We start from the raw sequence: 15,298 nt of genomic DNA on the forward strand, positions 1-15,298 counted from the left end.
TCCTTTTCCCTAGGAACCACTGTCCTATTCTCGCTTCTATGAGTTTGACTATTTTAGAACCTCATATAAGTGAAATCAGGCAGTATTTGTCTTTCTGTTACTTGCTTATTTTACATAGCATAATGGCCTCCAGGTTTATTCATGTTGTCATAAATGGTTGGATTCCCCTTTTTTCGGCTGAATAATATCCCATTGTATATGTATGCATATTTTCTTTGTCCATTTATTTTTCAATGGAAATTTGGGTTGTTTCCATAACTTTGGAAACAGTGATTGTGAACAGTGCTTCAATGAACATGGGAGTGTAAATATTTTCTTGAAATTCTGATTTCAATTATTTTGGGTATATATACAGAAGTGAGATTGCTGGATCATATAGTAGTTCTATTTTTAATTTTTGAGAAAACTCCATACTGTTTTTCACAATGGCTACACCATTTTCCACTCCCTCCAACAGTGTGAAAGGGTTCCAATTTCTCTATATCCTTGATGACACTTCATTTTTTTTTTTTTATAGTAGCCATTCTACCTGGTATAAGGTGATATCTCATTGTGGTTTTTATTTTCATTTCCCTGATGACATCCTCATTGTCCTTGAATGTTCTGTTTCTGGGGAGGCTGGATGAACATTATTTTCTGGGAACCTTCTTTATACGAATCCCATTAATTCCAGACACATTGTTTTCTCAATGATAACATCCACTCTTCCCAAAATGTAGTCAGGGAGCATTGCCCAACAGGAAACAGCAATGTATACTCCCTGCCTTGAATCCCTTCACAAGTAGTTCTCCTGGCAGTGAAGAGGGTACACAGGAGGGATTCCAGCTCTCTATGTCTCAGAGATCCATCAAACATCACTTGCTCTGAAAAAACAAAATAGACTTCTGCTGCAACTCATTTCATGAGGTCACCCCAGGTTTATCAGTCCATGTTTCTGGAATCAAGAAAAAGTGACCTCCTGAGGTCACCCCACTTCCTTCCTTCCTCTAGCCCAAATTGTCCTTGATAAGAACAGGAAGCAGAAAATGTCTTCCCCTGTTTAAAAAAGTGCCCCCTTTAAACAAATTATTTCAATGCTGCTTTCAGACAGTCATAACTTAGTAGGCAATAACTTTGCAACGACATCGAGTGACAAAGTGACAGAATGTACTTTACATACTTCCTTGAAAAAAAGTGGTTAAATAAATGTGGATATTTGAAGCAGGTCTCGAACAACCTTATTTATGATATTGGCTTATAGGCAAGACATTAAAAAAATGAAAACTTGATATATAAAAATAAAAATACATCAGGGGTGATTAGTGAAAAAATAGAACATGCTCGAGAATGACCAGGATGGTTGTGGGCATGTGTTAACCAGGTTTCTTTAGGAATTAGCCACTAGACCTTAACCTCTGTAAGGAGACTGACTTAAAATCGAATGGGCATCTTGCCTCAGGAGCCCACTGAGGTCATCAAGTAGAATTTAAATTGTATTCAATCAAAAAGGAAAAAGTGAATACCCAGTTCAGTCAAAACTACCAAAATGGTTTTATGATGGCTATAACATAATACGTAATATAATTTCCATTCAAAAGACTCAGGAGAAGAACAATGTCTCTTTCTGCTTTCTCTGTCTTTATTCAACGTGATGAGGTAAGAGTTGAAATGACTTTCTCTGTCATAGGTTCCTTGGCTGAGTTGGTTGAAATGCCCACCTGGAAGGCTCTGTATTTTAATCTAGCATGTATTCCCTCTGCACTGGAAGCTCCTTGAGATTAGCAACCCTGCATATCTTGTGCACCATGGAATGACTCACCCTTAGCATAAGGCCTGGCATGTGGCAGCATTTAATACTTATTAACTGAATGAGTGTTGGGCCCAGCTGGGCAAGAAATGCCTCAGGAGTTTTTTATTTTTCCTCTTCAGATAGTTGTTGCTTCTTGCTAGTTGCATCCTGTACCCACTGTTCTTCTGGATTCCACGATCTGCCATCCAGCAGGGCTTTTCTGAGTCGTCTCCAGAAGATGTGCTGCCCCAGGACACTGTCCTCCCACTCCAGGTAAGTGTTCCTGCTGAGAAGGCGGTACAGCTCCACCTGCTGCCTGAGCAGGGTCTTCTCCACCTTCTGCAGGACAATGAAGATTATGCCTGCGCGACTGCTCAGAAACTGCCAGGTCTGAGCAATCTCATATTCAAAGATACACCAGCGGCTCTGGATGAAGTGCTGGGACACCACAACAATCACCTTTCGGCTTTTATGGAAACCTTCATGGATAATGTTTGCAGCAATGGCCACACCGGGAATAAAGTCTCTGTAGTGAAGGCAGAGCTTAAAGGGAGGCACCCCTTCTTCTAAATTCTTTACTAGCTCATTCCTTACCCAGTCCTCATCCTGGCTTGAGTAGATAACAAAGGCATCATAGATGTTTTCACCTCTACCATACTTTATGCAGCCAGCAAGAAGCATCAGGTGAAAATAGAACTTATAGACCAGAACTGCTACAACAGATACCACAAGCACACTGAACACAGACACACCAATGATGGTCTTATTCATCTGACAGGTAATATTCAAACTCAGCACTGGCATGCCCTGTTTATCTGAAGGTGTTGCACATTCCATTCGTTCACCTTCCACCAAGAACTGCCTCTGGTCCTTGATCCACTTCAGGAAACTCTGGTGTTCACAAGTACAAGCAAAGTCATTCTGAGTAAGATTTAAGAAAGCTAGACTACTTGGAAAATGCTGCAGTTCCTGGTTTTTGGAAGTCATTATGTGATTGAGACTGTAATCAAGAACCTGGAGGGAGCGCAGACACTTATAAGGAAACGTATCCAATGAAAAGAAGTTGTTGTGGCTCATATTTAGTACCTGAAGCTTGCTGAGTGTGTCAAATGCTGTTGGAGACAACTGCTCCAGTTGACACTGAGAGAGGTCCAGGAAGGTCAAGTTTTTCAGATCTGTGAAGATATCTGGAAGGAAGTTTTCCTGGAAAGAATTGCCAGCCATTTTCAAGATTTTGAGACTGAGCAAGCCATCGAAGATGCCATTGAAAGCAACTCTGGTGTGAGTATGAGAAATGTCAAGGTAAATGAGGTTTCTGAGTGATAGGAATACCGAAAACTCACTCATCTGTTTCAAATTGGAATGCTGGAAATCCAGATGTTCTAGTTGTTCTAAGCCCAAGAAGTTTGAACTCATGGTAATAACATCATTGAAGCTCAGATCTAAATACTTTAGGCTGGTTGTCCCAAAATCATTTTGAGAACAGCAACCTTTGAAACTCAAGCCATTTCTACTGAGATCTAGAAACTCAAGGCTTGGTAGATAAACTTCTGAAAAAGCATTCCCACCTTTGTTGGCAGTGAAAGTAAGCCTTTTGAGAGATTTGAGTTCCAATGTGGGAAACTGTTCAAATTTACAGTTAACTAATTCTAAATGTTGCCATCTGAAATTATAAGAAAAGTCTTCTACCCTTTTAATAGTCACACTCACCAGGGAAAATGAAGAAACATTTGCCAAACAATTAAATAAGTCAATAATATTATTGAGGTAGTAGTCTAAGTATGCTAATCGGAATTCTTCAATGGTCAAATTGCACAATCCCTCCAGAGCAGATTTGTCAAACTCTTCCAAGTTTCTTTGATTTCTAAATTCTCCCAGAACCAAACGATGGACTTCTAAACCAGCCAGACCTTGAATACAAGTTTTCATTACATTTAAACCATCAAAATTACTTCTCAAAGTCAGCTTATGAAGCCTAATTTCTTTAAATGCACCTGGTTGGATAAAGTTTATAGGGTTCAGGGACAGGTCTAAAGAGAGATTGGGTAGGGGCATTTGATGTAGAACCTGCAAGTCTTTGCAATAAATATTTTGAATTTTGTTACTGGAAAGGTCCAAGTGCTCTAGATTGGTCAGATTAGAAAAATACTCAGGTAATTTGAAAGACTGGATAAGATTGTGAGCCACATTAAGTTCTTTCAAAGTTTTGAGATGTCCAATGGGGAAGTTCTCTAGTGATGCTAGATTTGTCTCCACAGCCACCAGCTTCTGTAAACTTGATAGTCCAGAAAAGGCTCCCAGGGCTAAACTCTGGATGGGGTTTCCTGTCAATATTAAGGTGGAGAGGTGGCTTAGACTCTGATATGCCCCATCTTCAATTGTCTGGATTTCACACCTACAGGAATAAAAAGACATTGATTATATAACATTTCTGCTGAATAAGAACCTAAAATAGAATATTAATCCTAGTCATCCAGTTCTTCATACGGAATGTGATGGGTCATATGATTGTGCATAGGCAAAGACATCAAGCAGGACAGATGATGATGGCATGAGCAAATAAGAAGCCCCACAGATTGAGTATTATCATACTGGCTGTAATGATAGGCTCTTTTTTGTCATGTTAGGCATACATGATAAGCAGAGGAGAAAATCCATAAGAAGGAAATCATTTAAACATCAATAATTGACATATATAAAGATTGTGCAGTTGATAAAGCATGTAATAGCCTTGGATCAAGTTTAGCCATTTTCTGTCACACAAAATTGTGATTATACATCTGATTGGTACAGATAATATGGATAGTTGTTAGTTGTTAGCCAAGATAAATGACTGGTAAATATCAATTTCAGAGATATGAAAAATTACACATAAGTGTCACAGATACTCTTAATGTTTATGAAAAGTGCATACATGATAGCTCGATACTTGAAAGTTGTTGTTATCAGAGGTAAATGCTTGTAACCTGTGATAGGAGCGAGTTTTGCGAAAAACAGTGAAAATCATGTGCTATAAGAGTTCACATCCAGAGAACTGTTGTGGACCAAGAGAATCAAAGTAGGCTTCTCTGAGAACACTTAAGTTGAAAATTGAAAGATGAGTAGAAGTTAACGATAAAAGGAGGTGAAGTGAACAGCAAACACAAAAGCCCCAAGGTTGACAGCAAAAAATGACACACAGATTAATCTTGACAAATAGCTTCCATGGTTGGAGTACAGAGATGAAATTGGAGTGTACAATATGGAGTTGTGGAGAAAGAAGATTTCCAATTAGGCAGAGGTTTACCACCCGGAGGAAGGGTTTTGAATTTTATCCCAAGAGAAATGAAAGCCATCCTACATACAATGTTCAGAGACATGTCCTAGAGATAGGGCTTTGATGCAGCCAGCAAACAGCGAGCCATCATGATAAATGATAAATTCCTTTATCATTGCAGGTGCTTGTCAGTTACAACGTACAAATAAGTTCTTTCTTAATCCAGTATGAATTATATTTACAATATTCCCCACCCATTTTAGCTTCTTCAGGAGTTTCCTAGATAATAAAAGCATTGTGGTCCAAGCTTTTGTTATTTATTGGTAACTAGATAAAGGATAGGCAGTATACTAGAAAGAACACTGGAAGAGTGGACAGAAGAGCTTGGGTTTGGTGTTTCTGCAGTTCTCTCCTACTGGGTGACCTTGAATACCTCTTTTCCTCTCTAGGTTTTAGTTACCACATTTATAAATCAAACAGCTGAACTTGATTATTTTTGAAGTTCTCTCTTTCAATTATATGATTTTTACAGCCCATCATTCTATCTCTGCATTGCTGTATACATCAGGCAAGAATTAAAGGGTCTTGCTGTATCTCTATATCATTACATTGGTGATAGTCACTTTAGAGAAGTAGAATATTAAGACAAAGAGAACAATTAAGTTGGATTCTGGAGATGTGAACTTAAATCTTTGGTCTGTGGCTAACAAGCAATGATAATGTATATAAGTCACTTAAATTATTCAAGCTTCAGCTTCTTCATCTATAAAAAGAAACATACATATATATTACAGATTTCTATAGGGGGAAGAAGGCTGCCTGGTCTATCACAAAGCATTCTTACAAGACTAGTTGAGTTACTGTATGTGAACACTGTATGAAAAGGCAAAGGACGTCTATTGTGCTATTATTTGTGCTTGCCCTAATTCAGAATCTCCTATGGGCTAGCCAGAAGGGAAGCTGGCCTCTCTATAAGCACAGATTTAAGGTTTCTGGGGCAAGTTTCTTGGGTATCTAGTGGATTGAAGATGAATTACATAACAGACATTGTTTGGTGAAAAACTACTTGTTTGGGAAAAAAAAGCAGGGGGAGAGGTGGTCTACCTTAATAGAGTACGTGACAAAATTTTCACGCAGAAAACTGAAATTTAGAACATAATGGCATAGATTCAGCTGGTAGCCATTATCCTAAGCAAATAAACAAAGGAACAGAAGGCCAAATACCATGGGTTCTTTCTCACTTTATAGGTAGGAGCTAAACATGGGGTACACATGGACATAAAGATGGCAAAAATAGACCCTGGGGATTACCAGAGAGGGGATAGAGAGAAAGCAGCAAGGGTTAAAAAACTAACTATTGGGTACTATGCTCAGTACCTGAGCAATGGTATCAATTGTACCCTACACCTCAGTATTACACAATATAACCATGTAAACCCCTGAATCAAAAATAAAAGTTGAAATTATTTTAAAAAACGAATGAAATTCTGTAATAATAATACTTTATGCTTACAAAATATACTTTATAAAAATTTAAATATATACAGCATATTAACATTTATTGTCACATTTAATCCAGCAGGATAAGTTGCATCATTTCCATTGATCAGACATGAAAACTAAGACTAAGGGACATGAAGTAATATGCCTAAGGTTACATGGTTATAAATGTTGGGGGTTAACTTGGCTCCAGTCTTCTGACCCCAACAGGGCTCTATGCACTATACCACTGCCTTTGAATTGTTCCATTACCACTTTGTTTTATCCTACCTCTATCCAAGTTAGGGTATAATAGGTCATATGTTCACTCTTCTACAGAAATGTCTGCTCTAAAAAGGATTTTCATATTGTGACCTTAGTCTTTATCAATAATTTCTACAATAAAAAATATGTAAAATGTTTTGAAATGTTTTACAAACCACTGCAGAGAACATTATCCATTATCTAGTCTGATTTGCAAATAAGGCCCCGATGATGAAAACCCGTTTAGAATTTGGTTCCCTTAAAATATCATGATGACAGTTTCACCTGCCACAACAAACAATATACTTCCCTGCATCAGAAAAGAAAATCTTAGCCACTATTCCCTGCCCACAGCAGATGTTTTCCTTTAATCTTGACATCTTTCTCCTTGGATTACTTGACATTACCTAATTCCCTATCCTCTACCCTACTTTTAATATTCTAGACATTGTTTGAATCTTATGCAGTTCGTGAAATCTTTCTTGACTACCCGCCACAGAGAAGTCCCTCTTCTGAAAAATACAATTTGTTACCTTTAGTTTAGACACAGTTTATCACCTACTGCTATATATTGTTATATTTATATCAGCTTCAAGATCCAAAAAATCGTAATTAAAATGTATTGAATATATGCTATGTACCCAGGACCATATCCAGGACTTTAAGATATTAACTCTTTCAAGAAGATATGCCTCCTTAACAACAGGGGCTGTGTGTTATATATCAATATATACCTGTCTTCTTGCAGAGTGTACAACATATAGCAAGTAGTCAATAAATAGCCACTTATGAAAGAATTTAAGCTAATTTTCTCTCCTGTCTTAAAAGAAAACCTAAAAATTAGAATTTCCCTTAGAAGCTGTCTCAGCCAACTGCCTATTTCACAGATGAGAAAATTGAGACCTGAAGAATAGAGGTAGCATGGTCAAGGTTATACAGCTAATAAGACATCTGTTGTATGAATGAATAAGTGAAAGCAGATGAGACTCCACCAAGCAAGCTTTCCACTCCAATAATGAAATGATAGGACAATGAACATCTCACCTTGTGCAGCATGTAAAAGTGCGTTCATTACCTGGATAAATCCAGCACCTGCAGTTCTGGAAAACGGAAGAAGCTATAGCTGCCTAAATGCCTCAGGGGATTAAAACTCAGGTCCAGGTTCTTGGTTGAGAAGGGGATGTTGTCGGGGATTTTGTAGAAATTCAGCTCCATGCATTGATAAGTAATGTTAGGAACCACCTGCAATGATTACACATGAAATGAAGGGTCTTTACTGCATGGTCTCCCAACTCCCCTCTCCTAGACAAGAGATGGTGCGGGGGCGGGGAGGCTCTTTTTGTGCAAGCACAAAATTCAGTCGACCTTTCATCATCCATTTGTCCTTTCTTCCATCCATCTATCCATCCATCCATTCGCTCAATTCATACTTATAAAATGTCTTAATCTAGATTAGAAAGTAAAGAGCAAATACTATGTGCTCAGCATTCTAACTTCTGTGATAAAATGGCAGCATTTAGCAAGAAGCAATGGAATCAGGGGGTGAAGGGCTGAGGCTCCGGAGTCTGAAAGCTCTGGGTTTCATGCCAGCAATTCCGTGTGGTTTAGGGCAAAGTCTTTTAAAATAAAACAAAACAAAACAAAACAAACAAAAGAAAAACCTCAGTGAGCCTCATTTTATCAGATGTAAAAATGTAGGTATTAAAATATCCAATATCGTGCTTGCTGCAGTAGCACATACACTAAAATTAGAAGGATACAAAAAAGATTAGCATGGCCCCTGCACAAGGATCACACACAAATCCATGACACATTTCTTATTTTCATGATCTATGCAGCAAATCACCATGGCACACATTTACCTATGTAACAAACCTGAATGCTCTGCACATGTACCACTGAACTTAAAATTAAAGTTGGAAATACAAAAACTAAATAAAATATCCAGTATCATTCTAAATATCCCACACCATTGGGGAGACTGTCTGGCAGTCAAGATGTCCAGAACTTCCTTAGTCATGGCCCGGATTTTGACAGCTGCATTATTTTTCTTGGCTCACTGACCCTTGTTGTAGAAATAGGGGGAAATCTTTAGAGTGCATGGATTCCCATGGTGGAACCTAGTAAATAAGGTCAAGTGCTTTATGCTGTCTTCGTTCTTACGCTGCTTTCTAGCCTACTTTCCCACATTTTTTGTAAGCCTAGTTCTCTAACGTTTCCATCTAATTTCTGAACGCTCTCATTTTCTCTGACAAAATTCCTTGCAGAAGCCAGCTAACTGTAGTTTTCTATTGTTTGAAACCAATAGAATCTGTTTGAAGGATTAAATGAGATAAGGTGTTTAAAGAGCTTATTTAAAAGCCCACTGCAGTATAAGTGATCAATAGATGTTAACATTAATTATTATTATCTATTATTAATCCCTTACCCTATGCCAGCATAACTCTTGTTTGTTGTATACTTTCGCTTAATCTTCAAATAAGCATTTTAAAGATGAGGAAAATGGAAAATCATAGAGATGAAGTAATATGCGCAAAGTCAGAGTTCAAACACGCAGATCTTCATTTGTATTCTGCTTAAATGTTACAAGCCATGGAGCCTCAAAGACAGTACTGCCTAATAGAAACAGAGCCAGGCACTCTTTCTTTGCCCTCTTTTATTCCTTTCACAGGATGCACCACCATCTAACATTATGTTGTCTATGTGATTGTTCCCATCTGATTGTTCATCTCCTGTACTCCATTGCAAGTTTCAATGGGTTTGCCCACTGCTTTGTCTCCAGCACTCAGAATGGTGTCTGGCAAATGGTTGATGCTCAATAAATATTTGCTGAATCAATAACTGATTGAATAACTAATTAAATGAAGGTTTACTTAAGTCCACATTGTAGACATTTTCTGTCAAGCGCTGTGGGCATTACAAAGAAAAATACGACGTGGCTCCAGACTTCAATGGACTCACAGTCTAGAGAAAGAGTTTAGATAGGAGCAAAGCTAATACTGTCTCAAGGGGCCATAAAATAGGCTTAGAAAATTTGTCCTGTGGTTCAGAGAAAGTAGAGATCAAGTCCGTATTCAAGAAAGGCTTCCCAGAAAAGGAAGATTTTAAAGTGGGTCTCGGAAGATGAGTAAGGTTTAGATATGTGGAAAGGGGAAGAAAAAACACGTCGTAAGAAGAGGGCAACATGAGCATGGAAAGAGTGGAAAACAAACTTAGGTTAGCTGGTGAGTGGTAGGAGTGGTGAAACCTAAGTAAGAGGGCAAGCCAGATCAGGAGGGCCTTAGACTTTGTCCTGCAGCAATTATTTCAATCATTTATCACATATAAATTTAGCGGCTACTGTGTGCTGGCCACGGGAAATATAGTGGTCCTTACCAATTCCATTACAAAGGAAGAGAGAGAAAATAAACAAACAAAAATATAAAATGTTGTGCTCCGGAAAAAAAAAAAAATAAGCAATAAAAGGAAATTTGGGGCAAATAAGTGAGGCTGGAGAGCTCTACATGGGGCAATCAAGGAAGACTGCCCTGAGGAGGGGACATTTAAGCAGAAATCTGAATGGAGTGATTAAACCATGAAAATGACCAGGGCTGCACTGACCAATATGGTAGTCACTTGCCATACACAGTTATTAAACACAAGAAACGTGAATAGTCTAAATTGAGATGCATGGTAAATGTAAAATATATACTAAATTCCAGATTCAGTACCAAACAAGGAATGTAAAATATCAGTAATAGGTAAATATATATTAAAATTTTAAACATGATTTTAAATATGCTAAGTGAAATAAAAATATTAAATTCACTTGTTTCTTTTTTTAATGAGGCTACTAAAAAACTTCAAAAGTACATATGCGGTTCACATAATATTGCCATTGGATAGCACTGATCTAGCATTCTAGGTAGAAGAAATAGCCAGTGCAAAGGCCCTGTGGTAGAAACCTGTCCTAATGGCAATGAAGAGTTATCAAAAGTTTTTAAGGAGATAATTTGTTAGATCAAAGCTTAAGGAAAAATAATAACAGCAAATGCAAATACGTAACAAACAAGAACGTGTAGAATGAATTAAGGGAAGAAGACTGGAGTCAGGAAAGCAGTCACTGTGTAAGAGTCAATGCCAGGGGAAGTGAGGGCCTGCCGTACAGTGGCGAGAAGGGGATGGGCAGGTATGGACAGGCTTCAGGGACTTACAGGAAATCGTACATGGGGAAAAGAAGAAGTCAAGGTTGGCTGTGGTTTTACCTCGCAGTGAGCCTAATTAGAAAATCTATCTCCACTAACCTAACAGCAGAGGGATACAGAGAAGAAGACAAGGAGGAGGACTACGGGCGGGGAATTGAGGGAAGGGATGGCTTTGAGATAATGAATGAGTCTTTGCTAAATATTACTTGATTTTCTCCCATATCTTCAACTTCAGGACTGCAGCTGGCTTTGCCTCTCTTGAGTTTCTGACCCTGCCTCACTGTAAATCATTTTCTTTTTCTAAAGCAACTCTGAAGTCTGTACAGGGGAAAAACAAAAGAGATCCATCATGAATAAGATTACCAACCAGCTGATTGGTATTTCACCAAGAAACAAACTGTTGCAATAGCTAATATTACACATATTTCCCTCTTGCTTTTTTCTTCTCTCTCTCTCCTTTCCTTTTTCATTCTCTTATTTTTTTCATCCTCTGGACTAAACTATATGACTGCATACAGAAGTCTGACACCCACTTAGAAAGTTCTTTCTCTAGAGACACACAAAAAAAAAGCCAACTTCTTCCTGAGATTGAAAGGAGCAGGGTAACTGCTTGAAGCTGAGTGTAAAGACCACCGGTGGGAAGAAATGACACTGAAGCAGTCTGTTTATTCTCTGGTGAAGAAGGTATTATAATCCTCTTACAGATGCGAAAACTAGTCTGAGACAGGTTTGATAATTTTTTCACACAGCCACAAGGTAGCAGAGCAGGGACCTTACGCAGATCTATGTAATCTAATGCCCCTGTTAGCACTCAAAATCTCCAAATGGAACAAACCCCCATTGGCTGCCTTTAGTGCCCTTTAACAATGAATTATTTGATCTCTGTGGCTTCTTGAGCCTTTAAGGTAATTAAACTCTTTTTTGCAAAAATAAACCAAGGCACACAGTGAGGAGTTCTGGGCAGAAGTGAGGGAGAGTTCAGAGGCGCTGACTCCAGCCACATACCTCCACGCAGGGCTCCCAGCTTTCTGGTCTCACGCAGGAGAGGAAGGCCATGGCTGGGATCAGGGTCCCAGCCAGGCGCAAGGCAGATGTCATCCTGGCATCATCCTCACTGCTTCTGTGAGCGACAGTGGTCCGGTAAACGCGTGGCTCGCTATCACCGTTTCACCGGGCAGTTTCTGAGGCACTGGTGTCTTCTCTTCCTCAAGCCGGTGCCCCACAGCAATTGGTATATTCAAAGCAGTTCTGGGCTAAAGGGTGAGAGGAAGTGAAAGTTGCAACCTTAGCATTCTGGACTTTTGTTTGTCTAATAGTTATCTCTTTTGTCACAGGAGAGGAAGTTAGAAGGAGAAGAAGGAAACGCCTGCAGACCAGTGGCTAAAGAAACAGCAAGAGGAAGTTAGTTGGCTTTTATCCCAGGAAGTCATCTGACCTCTGTCTGGGCTTGGCAAATTTAGGAAAACCATCAGATGCTGTTAAAATAGCCCTTGTAACTCTCTAGGATGATGGTGATTTTCCAATTTTGTTTCAGCTGTGGAAACACTATTTGTATTATTTTGCTGGGGCTGCCATAATGAATTACCACAGACTGGGTGGCTTAAACCACAGAGATTTATTTTCTCACAATTCTAGAGGCTTCCAGTCTGAACTCAAGATGTCAACAACTGTGTCTAAATTCTAATCTCCCCTTGTTATAAGGACACCAGTTATGTTGGATGAGGGCCCACCATAATGACCTCATTCTATCTTACATATCTCTTTCAAGGTTCTCTCTCCATATACGGTCATAATCTGAGGTAGGGGGTTTAGGATCTCGATATATAAGCTTTTGCAAGGATGCAATTTGGTCCACCTCTTCTTGTGAAGAAACTCACATACCAAACTGAAAATAAAGCTCCAGTGAAACACAGTTTGAAAAGTACAAGAAGATTGGTAAAAGTCTGCGACTTCAGAATTGAATATACTGAAGTTCAGATCTCAGCTGGGTGACTCATGGCCTCGAGGCATTGGTCAAGTCACGTAAACTACTAAGTTTTACTTTCTTTCTTTTTTTTCCTCCATTTTCCTTATTATGATAAAATCACGTAACATAACATGACATGACATGACATAACATAACATAACATGTATTACCTTAACCATTTGTATGCGTACAATTCCGTGGCATTAATTACGTTCATATTTTTGTACAATCACCACTATTCATTAAGCAATAACTCCCCATTTCTCCTTTCCCTAGCCCCTGGAAACTATGCACTGCTTTTTGTCTCTATAATTTTGACTACTCTAGGTATCTCTTAGAAGTGGAATCATACAGTATGTGTCTTTTTGTAACTGGTTTATTTCACTTTGCATAATGTCTTCAAGGTTCATTTCTGTGTAGTATAGATCAAAGCATCCTTCTTTTTAAAGCTGAACAATATTCCATTCTATGTACATATCACATTTTGCTTATCCATTTGTCTGTTCATGGACACTTGCATTGTTGCCACACATTAGCTATTAATGAATAATGCTGCTATGAACATGTTTGTACAAATATCTCTTAAAGTCCCTGCTTTCAGTTCTTCTGGATATGTACTCCGAAGTTAGATTGCTGGATCATATGGTAAATCTATGTTTAATTTTTTGCACAACCACTATATGATTCTCCACAGCATCTGTACCATTTTACATTCCCACAAATGGTGTACAAGTGTTCTCATTTTTTCACATCTTCACCAACACTTATTATTACTTCCTGATTTGTACAATGTGGTAATCATTTTTAATCATAGCAGAAGCTCGCATTTATAAAATGTATTAAAATGAAGATATGCGATGGTAGTCAAATTATACAAACCTACCAACCTTTAGTTTTCTGATCTTTAAAATGGAGATAATCACGTGTGTCTTGAATTACTGAATGAAACTAACTTACATAAAACGCCTAGTCTAGAGCATCATCATTACATTCCATAAATGAGAGCTATGATGAGGATTGAAAATGTGGATAGAAAGAGGATGATAATATGTATCTCAAAGGATTGTCATGGGATTAAATGAGCTGGCATTTGTAAAGCTTTTAGGACAGTGTCTGGAAAGTAGCAAGTGCAATGTAAGTTTCTGTTCAATAAGAACATGATTTAAAATGGAAATATTATGGGTACTTTTGTCCTAGATAGTTCTACTGTAACATCCTCCAAGCACTTGCAATCCAACATGTCAAAAACCAAGCTGTGAGGGACCATTCTGTAGTGGACTCAGCACAAACTTTTGTAGACTCCATCAACATACCAGTAGAGGTAAGATAAAAACAACCTCCATGTCAAAGCTTTGCTCTAAGGATTGAGACTATTTGTGTAAAGATTTTAGAGCAGTGCCTGACACAGAATAAAGTTTATTTCCCTGGAAAGTTAATGGTGTTTCACTTTGACATAGTCATTCAAGGTGGAAATCTCTTTGACTTTATTTCCCTTACTTCCTCATTTCTCATGCTAGACATGTATTAACTCAGTTTTCTTCTTTTCTGTGTTCTTGATGTTCCGGCATCTGGGAAGAGACTGCACCTACCAGGGCTAGTTAGTTCTAAAAAAATAGCAAAATATTTGCCCTGGAGCATGCCTTTCTTATGTACGCTAACCAATCTAGAGCCCTTACTCTGAACCACCTCCTCTACCTGACTCTTACATCCAAGTAGACACCATTATTCAGCCCTAATCATCAAGGTCCAGGTACCAGAAAACTAGAGACAGACACTATACCCCAGAGCCCACTGAGGTTATTCAAACTAGCCAGTCCTATCCCTGCTTACCCTGCCTTGCCTTGCCTTTTCTGCAGTAACAACAATAAAAGCTTGTGCCTATAATTTCCTCTTGCTCCCTCTGCCTCCTGGCAGTCTCTGGTGCTACTTATGTGGCCCTGCATGGTATGGCATGCCCCTGCTTCTTAGGAACTGTAAACAACAAACTATATTTCCAGTGGTATCATCTTCTGATCTGTTATTTTCACCATAGCTGAATAACAAAACCTACATTTTAAAAAATGTTCTGACAAGTTCTAGAAATTGTAAAACAATTCCAAAAGGTCAGTCGCCATTTCTACTAGGATTACTATTGAACGTATCCCACAGCCAGGACTAGCACAATATACTGTTAAGAAGCCTCCCAAAGTCTAGATTCACCTCTTTCAATGTATCAGCTCTTCCAATTGATTCTTCATCCTGCAGTTAAAAACATCTTTCTAAAATAGAAATACGATTACCTCATGTCATGCTAATAATTATTTCAGGCTGGGTATTGCCTAGATAAAAAAATTTCCTGACCTACCCCATCACACATACATGTACAGAAACACTCCACTCCC

General features: G+C 38.5%; 1 protein-coding gene and 1 non-coding gene across 2 annotated transcripts; one reads left to right on the top strand and one right to left on the bottom strand.

Moving 5' to 3' along the window:
- Positions 1-209: 209 nt before the first annotated feature.
- TLR4 (toll like receptor 4) lies at positions 210-12,339 on the bottom strand. The gene is made up of 3 exons (XM_023223668.2): positions 11,957-12,339; positions 7,843-8,009; positions 210-4,163 (listed from the first exon to the last, which is right to left on the bottom strand). Exons 1-3 carry the CDS (start codon positions 12,047-12,049, stop codon positions 1,892-1,894), a joined length of 2,532 nt encoding a protein of 843 aa, XP_023079436.2. The 5' UTR covers positions 12,050-12,339; the 3' UTR covers positions 210-1,891.
- LOC111550395 lies at positions 8,486-8,592 on the top strand. Its single transcript, XR_002734022.1, has one exon. It is a non-coding gene; the product is annotated as a U6 spliceosomal RNA (small nuclear RNA).
- Positions 12,340-15,298: the final 2,959 nt, after the last annotated feature.

The sequence above is a fragment of the Piliocolobus tephrosceles genome, chromosome 14 (genome assembly GCF_002776525.5).
Source record: "Piliocolobus tephrosceles isolate RC106 chromosome 14, ASM277652v3, whole genome shotgun sequence".
Lineage (NCBI taxonomy): Eukaryota > Metazoa > Chordata > Mammalia > Primates > Cercopithecidae > Piliocolobus > Piliocolobus tephrosceles.